The sequence below is a fragment of the Lacerta agilis genome, chromosome 14 (genome assembly GCF_009819535.1).
Source record: "Lacerta agilis isolate rLacAgi1 chromosome 14, rLacAgi1.pri, whole genome shotgun sequence".
NCBI lineage: Eukaryota > Metazoa > Chordata > Lepidosauria > Squamata > Lacertidae > Lacerta > Lacerta agilis.
Genome location: NC_046325.1, coordinates 20,048,785 through 20,063,213, shown reverse-complemented (window position 1 = coordinate 20,063,213; position 14,429 = coordinate 20,048,785). Strand labels below are relative to the sequence as shown.

The window sequence follows — 14,429 nt, the reverse complement described above, 5'->3', positions numbered from 1 at the left end:
TGACAGCTGATTAAGCTGCTCTCCATGAAGCTGATAAAAGAGACACACCTCAGTTCACCCACAACAGCAGCAAAAAGATATCAGAGCCGCGCCTGATAACACAGCTCCCATCCAACCGGTACCACAGGCCCTGGAAGCCTAGAGCTTTAAAGACTGCTGGTATCAGCAAGCTATCACTAGAGCACTCAGTTGAAGTGGGTGGGCCACATGATCCAGAAATGATGCCTGGGAATATGCCTTCTTCAGGCACATGACAATGGACTAGGGTAGATGTGAAGAAGTTGATGGGGCCTTTAGATCATTACATGGTTTCCAAGAGCAGGCAGAGTGCAGAGATGCTCTATGCTTTTCACTGAGGAGAAGATGTTAAACATCGGCAGACATGGTTAGTGTCAACAATGCACACTCACATTTGAGAGCCCCACAAGATCTCACAGAGACCTCTAGAGGCCAAAAGGAATTATTGTGAAAATAAGAAATATTTGGTGGCTTGTTGTAGATAGCAATCAGTATTGAAAATTGCAATTTTAAAATTTGTCATTTAGATATTTTTGATTTATCTATATATTTTAAAAATTCCAATCTTGTTTCCACTCTAGCCTTAGATTCTTGGAAATTCACAAGCTTCAAGGTATCAACACCTTACCTTAGAAAATGGCCATGTGAGGAACTGATCGATCATGGCTGATGTATGGAGAAATGATGGACATTAATGTGTCAAATTTTTCAAATGCCATGTCATATAATCCCACCTTTTCCATGCTCTGCTTCCTGAATTTCTAAAGCTCCATAAATTCACTCAGGAGCTTCTTGTGTGGACATGCCTTCAGTCTATCATTGTCTCTCTGGCTGATGTCAAATAGAAGAGGTGTGTGTTGCTCTGATCATGTCACCTTGATGTCAAATATCTCCTTTCTGAATAGAGACAATAGACCCATTGAAAACTTTCTGTTCTAACTCGTTCCTTTGTGTAGGCGGCATTATTTAACCCTTTTGGTGTGTGTAGGCAAGAGAATAAAAAATTAGCTTCTGTGAATTTGATGTAAGCTGATTTACTGATAGCATAAGTATTGTGAGTCAGTAATGGGATTTCTCAGGGTGGGGCGGATGTAAAATACCAGTTTGCTTTTTTTAAAGGGTACAATCAAATAGCAACTTCTCTTCCTATATGGTCTTGTAGGATGCCCTATCAATTTCAGAATATTTAGCTCCCCACCACCACATCAGTAATGGGCTGGGACCGGATACAGCCTTCAAATCAAATCACTGTTTAGAAAAGTTGATGAAGTGATTTCTCACTGGTCCAAGGTAGCAATTTGCCAACAGGGTGCTGCGAAACTTCTTTAGGTCTGCTTTGAAAAACTAAGGCACCATGTAGTGATGTTGTCAGAGCAGGATTTGGGGTAGAAGTCAAGGACACCATTCAACGGAATAGGCAAGAGAACCCCCAAATACAGCAGGACTGTCTTGCCATATTTTGAAGCATTAGCTGTTATAATCTAAGGGGATTGATTGACAGGATTCCTGAATGAGTATTACATCCAGAGCCAAAAATTACCTAAGTGCAATACTGACAACATGTTGCATTCATCTACCATAGGGCTTCCATATATCCTGGGTTTGCCCATTGAAAATAGTGTCCGGGTGTAATTTCCAAAAAGCAGGGAAATGTCTGGGAAACCCAGAGAATATTGCAGCCCTATATGAATACAACATGTAGTCAGTGGTTGTTTGTTTGTTTGTTTGTATTTTGAAGATTTTGCAAAACCAACCAACCAACCAACCAACCAACCCTCTACAAGCTACAGAACCAGGTTATATAATGCCCTGTTCTTTATAAGCAGCCTTTCCCTGTAAGCATGATCTTTATGTACAGACCATGCTAGAGGTGTATGATAGAAATGTTTATTTTTGTGTGTTTATTAATTAAATTATATCCCACTCTTCCTCAGAGTGGCAAACTTCAAAAAGTTAAAACAATACAATTTAAAATAAAATAAAATAAAGACCCATTTGAAAATGAACCAAAAACATTTTAAAACAATTTTGAAACATTTAAAAACAATGTAAAACATTTGAAAACATCTAGAAAGAGTTCAAACAATCAAATACCTCACAGTTACTCATTTCAAGGTTTCCATGTACAGTATCGTAAGAGCATAATAAATGAAATTAGATATGTAATTAAATACATATTTAAATGTACAAATGTGCATTTAATCTTACTATTCACATTTCTAAATGTATTTTATCCTAAACTATTTTTTTCCTCAACTAGAAAAAAATATATCAAAATGCATTAAATGTATTGCAAAATCTGGAGATGTAAATTGTATGGGAGATGCAGATCAGGTTAGTTTGCATCAATATTTGTTCAAATTACATCCGTCAAACACTTTAACAGGCACCCGAGGTTACTTAGGAAAAGTTAAAATTACTCCGTTTTGTAATGTACCTTGAAAACTCAATGGATACCATTAACAACATTATAATCATCAACACCAATTAAAAGGGAAAAAATGATATTATGATTAAACAAAGAAATTGCAGGGGGGGTCTTCTGTATGGTTGGGAGGGAGCTCTGAGGTTATCAAGTTTAACCACTGTGCTGCCTTTGCATTACCTACAGAGCAGGCAATAACATCCTGACACACCTGGAATCCTCCAGTTTTGAACTCAGGGCCTCACCTTTCATCACATTAAAGTTAGGTAAAGGGCAGTAAAGTTTAAATTGTATTTCCTGATGTTGGAGCCTGTAGACAAGTCTCCTGATTGTCAAAAGTCTCTTGGATGATCTGATCATGCTGCTATGATCAGCATGGTGCCTCCAACCTATGGTGGAAAAGGATTGGGGCTGAAAGACCCAAGAGAACGTGTTGCTACATTGAGCCTAAGTTATAACTGAGCACAAAATGCCAGATCATAGTCTTTTTATTCCTAATGTCCTTTTCTTATTACATACATTTCCTACAAAGAGCTCAAGGTGGTGTACATGGCTCTCCGTCTCCCAATTTTACCCTCACCACAACCCTTTTATGTAGGTTAGGCTGAAAGACTGTGGTTTCCCTCAGCTTACCCGGTGAACACTATTAGAGAGTGCATATTTGAACCCTCATCTCCCAAGTCCTAATCGGATGTGGAACCTCTTGGCTATGGTGCTAGATCTCTATCTGACCCCACCTAATGGGCAAACTTTGACTGGTGGGTGGGATAACTCAGCAGTCACACGATGTCACCATGATGTTGCTTGAATGACTGGTGAGTTTTCCTCTGTTTTCAGGTCAACATCTCTTGCATCGGGTTCCACTTCCTTTGGGAATGGCCAAGCATAAGGCTGGCAAAGTGCTTCTTTCTCCTCTTTCCATCAGCTGATGGGGATCGGAGGAAAAAGCTTTCATTTTGCAAGCATCAGCTCTGCAGGGGGGGAAATCCTTCATGCAGCAAATGCTTGTAAAAACCCAGGACTGTTTGCTTTGGCTGTTTCCACCAAGGAACAGGTGTGCACAACCAAACTCAGCAAGATTTCACACGCCAACTGATGATTGGGGGAGCATCCCCACACCATCCTGGCAAGCAATAGTGATGCTGGTGTAAGGAGAGTTGCTCTACAGCTCTGCCTCAACCACACCAGCCACTCTTGTTTCTTCCTTCAGCTCCAGATCATAGCGGATCATTTCTAGTACCCTTTTTTTTGCTGCAGGTTATTCCACAAGTCTCCATTTCTACTAAAGTAAGCAACAGTCAACATGTCTGTTCGGATGCGACAAACATGTTTTCTTCAGCAATTCCACAGAGATCCCTGGATATGAGCTGGTGATTACCTTCCTCAAAATTATTAAAAACATGTAATTAAGTCTGCTGCTCACCCAGTCCTCACTGAAGTTCAGCAACCATCAGAAAAATGAAGAAAAAAGATGGTATATTATAAATAATTCCAACACCATTTAGAGCTAGGGAGAGTGACTGGGTCTGATACGATGATCTCCAGTAATCTACTTTACATACTTCAAGACTTTTATGTGTGAGAAAGGACCATTTAAGTCGATGGTTTTCATCAGGACAACTCTAACAATAGTGGTGTAGAAAAACAAAGGATCATCTAAGTACAGGCAAGATTTCCTTCGTTTTGAACATGGTTCTTTTAGTGGTCTTGATGCTGGCAATGATTCCGCACAAGGTATGCCAGGCTCAAACTGTGAAATGTAGGGTTTCCCATCCACATCGCCCACAACACATATACCATCAGCAAGGGAACTTCATCATTGGTGGCATTGCAACTCATGGGGGCTTCATGAAAACTTTAACAGCCTTTACTGAAGAACCACCACTGGCATTGCTTGAAGAGTTTATGTAAGAAGTTTGTTTGTTTGTTTGTTTTCATTTCCATGTCTTTCCCACTGAAAAGACCAGTGCTCGTGTTGCAACATATATGCAGAGGTATATCAGCTTAGCGTGTAGGGGGGAAATGGTGGTAAAGCTTGAGGTAAAGCTGAAGGGAAGGTTCAAATTTCTCCAAAGGAAGAAGACTTATGTGGAATACATTTAAGCTTCCTAAAATAATAGTCTTTCTTTCAACTCCATTTTCTTTTCCCTTTTTATAATTCTTTTCTCCTGTCAGTTACAAAAAGTTCCCCTCCTGTTTCTTTGGCTCACATTTCACTTCTGCTTACATTCTTACACCACTCATTTCTTTCTTCAGCACATTTTAATGTTATATGTTAACGTAAACATTGTCGAGAAACATCACTCTGTGGTAATGGCTTCTTGTATATCTGCATTTTATCTTAATTTGCTTATTTCATGTGATGTCAAATACTAGAATCTTTTGACTCATGAGAGCTGCCATCAACTCAATTTATTCCCCTGTCTTGATATGAAAACAGATATATTGCTGCTTGCTTTGTTAAAATTCCATTTTCTCATATAAATCTTTTTCATAGAAAATAACTTCATAAGAGAGTCAGTAATAAAGGCCTATATTGAAAAAATTATATTTGTACCTTGAAATTATATCTGAATGAAGTTTATGATATAACTCACAGCTGACTCACAAAATGTTTAGTGTGCTATGTTCTGAAATTGCTGGGCTCTGTTATCTTAGCCTAAAGCAGTTTAGCTCATGTTACCATGGAGCTCAGGCTTGCTGTCTTATTAAATATAGCTGCTTTGACTGAGGAATTTCACTCTACTGGAGGTTGTTTAGCAATGGCTTATACAAGCACAAGAAGGGAAGTGTGCAATATTGTGCATTCGCTCTCCATTATCCTCATCCATAGGAAGTGGTAGAAGGACCCTGGGTGTATGCAAATGCCTTGCTCTAGATTCGATTCCATTTACACACAGTCACCACAAGCTTCATCTTCTGCTTGGACAATAAACAGCTCTGCCATAAATAATTCACCATGTGAGATTGTCAGAAAGCAAAATCCACACGAACCTTCAGCAATAATTCAGATAGATGGCACTGTTGTTCTAGATTCTGTAATCCACACAGGGCAACATCCACATGTGTGTTGTGATGTCAGGCACAAGCTCTCATAAAATACATATGTTGATAACACGTCTATGCGACATGCATGTGTGATTGAAAATTTAACCTAACCCTAATGAGTTTCTCGAGAAATAAAATTCATTAAGAGCATTATTCTAAGTGAGGTGAGGTGGGCATCCACCAACCAAAACTGTAGCTCTCTGTGTGTTGACTAACACCTTTCCCTTTTTATAAGCCTCCCCATTCCAATCAGCATGAATGCAGTTATTCAAGCTCCTGACTGCTCTCAAGGAGGGGCCCAATTGTGAATTGGCACTTTGAAGATAAAGGTGCCTGGGAACCACTGGAAGCATGGATTAGTTCTAAGGCCCCAAATTGGTGACTGCTGGTTGGATAACTCTTGTACGCATCCATGTCCACAGTGTTCTTCAAGAGCATAGCTTAAGTGTTTGTCACAGATGAGTTCTACTCCACTATTGGAGGACCACGTCCTTGTAACCCTAACCTTCTCCAGCCAGAGAATCTTGAATTTAGGATTTCTCTGGAATACTGCAATCAACCATCATCAACATGAAAATGCAGATAGTGATGTTGGTTTTTCCAAAAGTGTGAAATATCATTCTGATACAGAATGCAATTTTAATTCTAGCGTAGTGTCAAAGAATTATCAGCATATTTTGGCCTTGGCATTTGCAGTAAAGGAGATCAATGACAACCCTCAGATCTTACCCAATATCACCTTGGGCTTCCACATATATGACAGCTATTTTAATGAAAAGTTGACCTACCATGCCACAATGCTCATCTTATCTTCGTTAGAGAGGTTTTCCCCCAACTACGTCTGTGACATACAGCATAATCTGACAGCGGTCATCGGGGGACTGGATTCCGAAATCTCTGTTCTTGTGGCAAATATTCTGGATATCTATAAGATTCCACAGGTAGGGATAATGTGCCCTTGTGTATATTGAAACTATGGGAATGCAATACTTTTTCATGTAGCTTTCATCCTTCCAGATTTTATTTTGCAATTCGGAGAGAGGGAGGTTTAATTCTGTTAAACCCATATTTATGACTTATGGCATTGTAAACCAATGAAAGAAACATTATAGACATCAAAATGCCCAAACAATGATAAAGCAAAGTAAACATACAATGGCAGGACAAAGAAAGTTAGGGCTTGTGGGTTTTTTTAGTTTTTGTATAAATTCGTATGTGTGTTTCATTTTACTATTTGCTCCTTCCCCTGTAATTAAGAAGAAACATCTTTTTACATCATCATCATCATCATAAATAGCATTGAATAATTCTTGCATCGAAAACCATACTGAGAAGGAGGTGCATGAGAGATGTGGTAAGGCGAATCTTCCTAGGAAAGGAATTCCATCAAGTAGACCTCCATGCCCCAGAAAAACACATATCACTATATGCATATGTCATATTATAGTTAAGTAAGAGTAATCTTGCAGATTGCCACATAAGGTAGCAACCACTGCAGGAGGGCAGAACCCTCCTCCCAGGACCAGGACCACTGTGCCTTATTTGGACAGTGCTGGCTGGTGGTGATGTCAAGACTGTGCGGATGCATCAGAAGCCCTTTACACTGATATGTCCATTCTGCCTTGAGTTGGCTTGCACCTTGACCCACCCAGATATGCTGCAACAACAACAACAGTCCAACTATACTCCAACAAATCATTCACAATGGAAACCATTTACTTCATTTTGAAAATCTTTAGTTCCACCTGCTGATGTCATGTACCTGTGAAAGAGATGTCCTTAGACTAAGCACTAATCTCTCAGGACTAGCCCCCTATCTTGATAAGAGGCAATAATATCCACTTACGTTACTACTTGCTGTAAACCTTGTGTCTTAGTCACAGTATTGAGTGATCAGAGCACATGAAACTACATCTTAAAAATGACTGTAACTGTCTCTCTTCCCCTTCCTGCTTTTTCTTTTAGCTGGTATATGGTTCAAATCCCGTGATGAATGATAAAACTCCAGGGCTTGATTTTTACCAAATGACCCCTCAGGAAACCCTTCAGTATACAGGGATACTCTCTTTGCTTCTTCATTTTAGATGGGTGTGGATTGGGGTTGTAGTCGCGGATACTGACCACGGAGAAAGATGTGTGCAAATTATCATTCCACTGTTCTCTCGGAGTGGTGTCTGTTTTGCCTTCATAGAAAGAATCCCCATGTTAATTTCTTTCAATGAAATTGATGAAAACCTGGAAAAAGGCGGTAAATTACATAATGAAATCATGAATAGTAAAGCCAACATAGTGGTTTTTTATGGAGAATCAAATGCCATGATATATTTGAGATGGTTTCCATATCTGTCAAAACAAGAACGTGAGACAAGCATACCGAGAGGGAAAGTTTGGATTCTTACAGCCCAGATGGAGCTTACATCAACAGTCTATCAAAGGAATTTTGATACAGAAATAATCCATGGTACTCTAGCCTTCAAGATTCATTCCAAAGATGTACCAGAATTCCAGTCTTTTATTGAGAGCAGAAATCCTTCCATCCCTAAAGGAGATGGGTTCATCAGGGACTTCTGGCAGCAGGCCTTTGGTTGCACATTCTCAAAAATGGATGTAGGTAATGTGGATGGATACATTTGCACTAGGGAGGAGAAGCTAGAAACCCTTCCAAAACCCTTCTTTGAAATGAGCATGACAGGCCACAGCTACAACATCTACAATGCTGTCTATGCTGTGGCCCATGCTTTACATGCAATGTCCTCATCTAGAGTCAAGCACAGTGCAAATCTGGATGGAGCGAGAATGAAACTACAGAATCAAGAGATATGGCAGGTAGTGGCCTGAACACTTTGACATGACAATGCATAATATATACAGTAATATAACATTATTTCCCATTAAATGTAGGGAAATTTTTTCTCCAAACTCTTCTTTGTTGTTGTTTAGTAGTTTAGTCATGTCCCACTCTTCGTGACCCCATGGACCAGAGCATGCCAGGCACTCCTGTCTTCCACTGCCTCCCACAGTTTGGTCAGACTCATGTTGGTAGCTTCGAGAACACTGTCCAACCATCTCGTCCTCTGTCGCCCCCTTCTCCTTGTGCCCTCAATCTTTCCCAACATCATGGTCTTTTCCAGGGAGTCTTCTCTTCTCATGAGGTGGCCAAAGTACTGGAGCCTCAGCTTCAGAATCTGTCCTTCCAGTGAGCACTCAGGGCTGATTTCCTTCAGAATGGTTAGGTTTGTTCTTCTTGCAGTCCATGGGACTCTCAAGAGTCTCCTCCAGCACCATAATTCAAAAGCATCAATTCTTCAAAAGCAATCAAACTCTTCTTACACCCCATTTTTCCTTTCTCTCCAAACCATAAGGAAGTAAGAGAAAATGCCAAATTTTAGTCAGCTTTGGGGGCTGCCTGTTGACATTGATGGTTTATCAGTAACAAATAGGTGCAAGTGGATTAGAAACTCAGTTGCATGACTTTGGTAGTTGGACTGGCTTCCCCGCTAGCTTACCTTGGCATCATTGCATAGAGTAAGGCAACTGATCTTAGGCAATTGATATTTGATATCATGAAAGAGCAGCAAATGGCTACTGTTGCTGCTGCTGTGAGTGTCTGGGAAGACCGCTCCCTCCTCCGGCCAACTCCATTGGGCCTACACTCACCAGCACAGCTTAAGAGGCGCCGAGAAGGGCAGCCTCAGCTCTTGCTCTGTAAATTACTATTGTTTGCATAATGTATTTTACATTGTAATGTAGCCAAAGCAAATTCCAAGTATATTGAAAAATGTACTTGGCCAATAAATTATTATTCTATTCTTATATAATTTCTTACTGTTATATTTTTACTCCCACAGAAAGGTACTCCTGGAATATTCTGCCTCAGGTACCAAATTCATTTGACCAAACTTGGGGCCTTGGGAGTTGGTTGTTGGGATAGGTGTCAGTTACTGTTCAACCGGACTTGCACCAGCCTGCTAGCTCCAGATTTTGTTCAGCATTTTTGCTGAAAAATTCATGTAGGCATGGAAGGCAGGTTTTGCACATGCATCTAGTTGACCGCTGTGAGAAGAGGATGCTGGACTAGATGGGCCACTAACCTGATCTAGCATATTCTTCTTATGTCCTTATGTCATTACCTTCTCTCTTGCCACTGTTGCAGTTGTGACTGGTGATTCCCCGCACCTTGTGGATATAATGGGGTGGATTACAGACAAATAGATATAAGGTGATGCTCATTGGGAAAGAAGGGTTGAACCTGATTCCTAGAAGGTGTAGGGCCTAGTCATGGGGCAGAATATGGCTAACCATACAGGTTACAGGAATGTTGTGCGATCAGTTATTTATTCTTGAAAAGATTGTGGAGCTCTCTGGACATGTATTTTGAAAGCTGTATTTTCTAAGTTTTTCAGAAGAAAAACTGATGTGAAATATGGGAGGAGGATATTTTGCTTAAAAATATCATAAACTGACCTCTTTGAGGTGTTTTAGCTTATTACTGTATATGAGCAGCGTGTACCCTTATCAGTTTGCTGAATAACATAGTGACCCTTCCTATTATCTCTCAATTATAAAGAGCAAGCAGATATTTCGCCAACTGCCTCCTACTCCAAACTCTTCAGAAAATCATCCTTGCTGCCATTAGATGTTGGTCTGAAAATCCTACACCTTTTTCTTTCCATCCAGCTCCATCACTTTTTGAGATATGTTTCATTTAACAACAGTGCTGGGGACGAGATCTCCTTTGATAATAATGGGCAGTTACTAGGTGGATTCGATGTCATCAACTGGGTGGTTTCATCCAACCAATCCTTTCACAGAATAAAAATTGGGAGGATGGATCCACAGGTTCCTCCAAATGAAGCGTTCACCATCAATGAAGAGGCCATAACATGGCATTACTGGTTTAACCAGGTAGGATCCAATCGGAGATTTAGGGTGAAAGTGTTTTAGAGAATAGTATCAGTAAACTGTCATCAAACATATAAGACCCCAGACTAAAGATCAGTGAATTCTCTCAAACTACGACTTGGTCCTTTAATGAACAATCTTGTTAATAATGCATTCTGTTTCCAGTGTTGGTGTTAGCCACACACCTAAGCCTATCATACAAAGCTACCAGGAGGTCTTTAAAGCCTTCCTTCTGTGTGTCTATGATGAAATGGAATTTGTACTTTAATTTGCATGTAAGATGCATATGTGATTGAAATTCCTTAACACTGCAAAAAGAAGTGGAAAGGTCCATGAAACTTAAAGATTCCAAGCTCATTATTTTGCTTTCTCATTTATGGATTAGGCCCAGCCTCTTTCTACATGCAGTGAGAGCTGCCATCCTGGTTCTAGCAAGAAAGTGAAAGAAGGGAAGCCATTTTGCTGCTACAATTGCATCCCATGTCCAAAAGAGAAAATATCAGACAAGGAGGGTAAGAAGGTATAATTGATGCTACTGAGTGTTTTCTGTTCTCGGTATTCCAATTTAATTTGTGTAGTGACACATTTTTACAATCAGGCTACACCAAGCTTGATGTTTCCCCCCTGTAAATTCGGGATTATCTGATGTGGGATTAATCCAATATAATGGGGAAAATCAGGCTCCAAACTGCTTCACGTGGGAAACAAACTATTTGTTTTCTTGGTTTGGGGATGAGTGGATCAATTGTCACTTTCTGTTACTCCTCTTTGTTGTTCTTGTTGTTGTTGTTGTTGTTGTTGTTGTTTAGTCATTTAGTTGTGTCCGACTCTTTGTGACCCCATGGACCAGAGCACACCAGGCACTCCTGTTTTCCACTGCCTCCTGCAGTTTCGTCAAATTCATGTTGGTAGTTTCGAGAACATTGTCCAACCATCTCGTCCTCTGTCAACCCCTTCTCCATGTGCCCTCAATCTTTCCCAACATCAGGGTCTTTTCCAGGGAGTCTGCTCTTCTCGTGATGTGGCCAAAGTATTGGAGCCTCGGCTTCAGGATCTGTCCTTCCAGTGAGGACTCAAGACTCCTCTTTCCACAGTCATTATTCCTTGGTGGTTTCATTTTGTTTCTAGTCATGCTCATAACTATTTCTGGTGTGCTTCTGGATAGAACTAGCTGTGTATATTTTTTGTTGATCCCTCAGATTTACACAGAACCAGAAAACTGCACAGACAAACCAAAAAAACCCTCTACAGTCTATTACACAGCATGTTAAAATTAAAAGTGTAAGCTGATAATTTAAAATTGATTTCTTTTCTTTTCCGGCTATGCTCCTATCCTATTTCCAGTTCTCATATTTATGCAAAACCAGAAATCTCCAGAAACAAACTGCAATTAAATAACTTTTTCTTTTAATGTGGTATGCTTGTGCAGGTCTTTGGTTTTGTTCAATTCTGAGGGAATAAAACAACAACCCAATATTGTACAACTATTTGTGCACATGCCCTGTTGGTACTGAATTATCTTAATGAACTCATCAGATTAGAACAGGCATAGGCAAACTCGGCCCTCCAGATGTTTTGGAACTAGAACTCCCATCATCCCTGACCACTGGTCCTGTTAGCTAGGGATGATGGGAATTGTAGTCCCAAAACATCTAGAGGGCCGAGTTTGCCTATGCCTGGATTAGAAGGTTGGGACAAACACAAAGGGAACACCTACTGGTAAGAATAGGAAAAACTTGTTTTTCACATAGAAATTCCCAGATGTAGGGGTCAACTTATACCACAGTGAAAGAAACCATTTAGGCATATTATTAAGGTTTTATGTAAGATCAGTACCATAGTCCTTTTCCAATATTACTGGTTTGTGAGGTTGTATTTCACACATGAATTCTAAATCCTGCTTTGATCAACATAGTGGGAGCAAAAGACTGTCTTACTTTGCAGCTGTGGCTATATGTACAGCCTTGCATATATCTATATCTATAGCTAATCTATATCTATATTACATAAGTACTCAACACTCAGGTAATGCAGAAAGAAGGCTTATGTCTTTTCCTATTTCAGATATGGATGACTGCATTAAATGCACAAATGAAAAGTACCCAAGTAAGAATCAGGATACATGCATTCCAAAAATTGTAACCTTCTTGTCTTATGAAGAACCTTTGGGGCTCAGTTTAGGCTGCATTGCTCTTTCCTTTTCTTTGATCACAGCTCTGGTGCTGGGGACCTTTATGAAGCACCATGGGACTCCCATCGTCATTGCCAACAACAGGGACCTCACCTACACTCTCCTCGTCTCCCTCCTGCTCTGCTTCCTTTCTGCATTGTTGTTCATTGGCCAACCTCAGAAAGTGACGTGTCTCCTCCAACAAGCTGTTTTTGGCGTCATCTTCTCAGTGGCTGTTTCTTGTGTATTGGCAAAAACCATCACAGTAGTTCTAGCTTTCATGGCAACCAAGCCAGGATCAAGAATGAGGAGGTGGGTGGGGAAAAGGCTGGCCACCTCCATTGTTCTTTCCTTTTCCTTTATTCAAACTGGCATTTGTACTGTGTGGCTGGTGACCTCTCCCCCATTCCAAGATGTAGACATGCACTCAATGGTTGGAGAACTTGTACTGAAATGTAATGAAGGGTCTGTGATCATGTTTTACATTGTCCTTGGCTATATGGTCTTCCTGGCAATTGCCAGCTTCACAGTGGCTTTCTTTGCTAGGAAACTACCTGATAGTTTCAATGAAGCCAAGTTTATCACTTTCAGCATGCTGGTCTTCTGCAGTGTGTGGCTATCCTTTGTGCCAACTTACCTCAGCACAAAGGGGAAATACATGGTTATTGTGGAGATCTTCTCTATCTTAGCTTCCTGTGGTGGCCTTCTGGGCTGCATCTTTTCCCCCAAATGTTACATTATTGTGTTTAAACCTGAGTTGAACATCAGGGAACAGCTCGTAAGGAGTAAACAGTGAAGAATTTAATAAATCTTTTTCCTAAACTATAATTTTCAATCTGGACTTATCTTTGTTTGTCTAAGTATTTGTTTATGTTTTTACTCAGATATTGTAGTGATGATATGGTGTTTATTATTATGTTGTACACAGCCTTGGTAGTTTATGGTTTTTTATGTGGCATGTTTAAATGGTTATTATAATAGAAAAATGAATCCTAAGCAGTTCATGTGGAAGTCCTGGGCTGTCCAGATGATAAGACCCCACTCTTGGCCTTGCTGAGTTAATACAAAGGAAAGCAAAACAGTATATTTGGCACCAGTTTGGCTGCAGGAATTGCCAGAAGAAAATGTCTTCCCTCCCCCAAATGTAATGTTATTGTGTTGAAGCCTGAGTTGAATAGTCAGAAACAGTTCATTAAGTAAAAAGATGGAAGAATTTGAATACCCCCGTCCTTTATGATGATTTGTAAGCTGGACATGTGCGTTTGCTCTGCAATATATTTGTAAATGTTTTCCTCACATAAAGTTTTTATACAACTCCCCCTTGCTGGAAATTTGAAGTGGAAAACTGAATCAACATTTCCCTAAAGGCAGGCTCAGCAGTTGTAGCTAGCAAGTTTTGGATCTTCCTGCATGTCTTAGTTGCTTTGGGACATCAGCACCCTTTTTGTTGGTCACTTGTGTAGCTGCTTAGGCACTGGAAATCGGGTCCTCCATTAAAAGAGGGCACGTGTTGCGGTGCGACCTGCAACCCGCCCCAGTGTTGTGGGGGTAATTGGAAATCAAGGCCACAATCCCTGATAGATCGGTCCCGGGTTGCAGGGGTGAAATCTGGCCAATGGGGCGTCGTAAAATCCAGCAACATGGGACCTATTTAAGCCCATGTGAGGCTGCTGAGCTTCCTCTTTGGAGCCTAATGCATCAGAACACCCACCCATCCCTATATTTAGGGCTTGCATTGACCTTGCTATGCCGTCATGTGTCGTCTGTCGTTGGGACAGGGGCACGGTAGGAATTTTCCCCACTTGGCTGATTGGCTGGTGCCATTTGGGTTCTGCCTGCCGCGTACCAACTAGTAACAACTTGTAA

The 14,429-nt window shown here is 40.5% G+C and overlaps 1 protein-coding gene across 1 annotated transcript; it reads left to right on the top strand.

The window, feature by feature from the left end:
- Positions 1 to 5,949: 5,949 nt before the first annotated feature.
- Positions 5,950 to 13,359, top strand: LOC117057574 (vomeronasal type-2 receptor 26-like). The gene is made up of 5 exons (XM_033168418.1): positions 5,950 to 6,432; positions 7,457 to 8,317; positions 10,169 to 10,396; positions 10,779 to 10,905; positions 12,458 to 13,359. Exons 1-5 carry the CDS (start codon positions 5,950 to 5,952, stop codon positions 13,357 to 13,359), a joined length of 2,601 nt encoding a protein of 866 aa, XP_033024309.1.
- The last annotated feature ends 1,070 nt before the right edge of the window (positions 13,360 to 14,429 follow it).

Excerpts from the sequence above, each read along its gene's own strand:
- LOC117057574 (XM_033168418.1), top strand. The coding sequence starts at position 5,950 with ATGAGTTCTACTCCACTATTGGAGGACCACGTCCTTGTAACCCTAACC. Across the intron at positions 6,433-7,456 it reads ATATCTATAAGATTCCACAG|CTGGTATATGGTTCAAATCC; the intron begins GTAGGGATAATG and ends TTTTTCTTTTAG. Across the intron at positions 8,318-10,168 it reads AGAATCAAGAGATATGGCAG|CTCCATCACTTTTTGAGATA; the intron begins GTAGTGGCCTGA and ends CTTTCCATCCAG.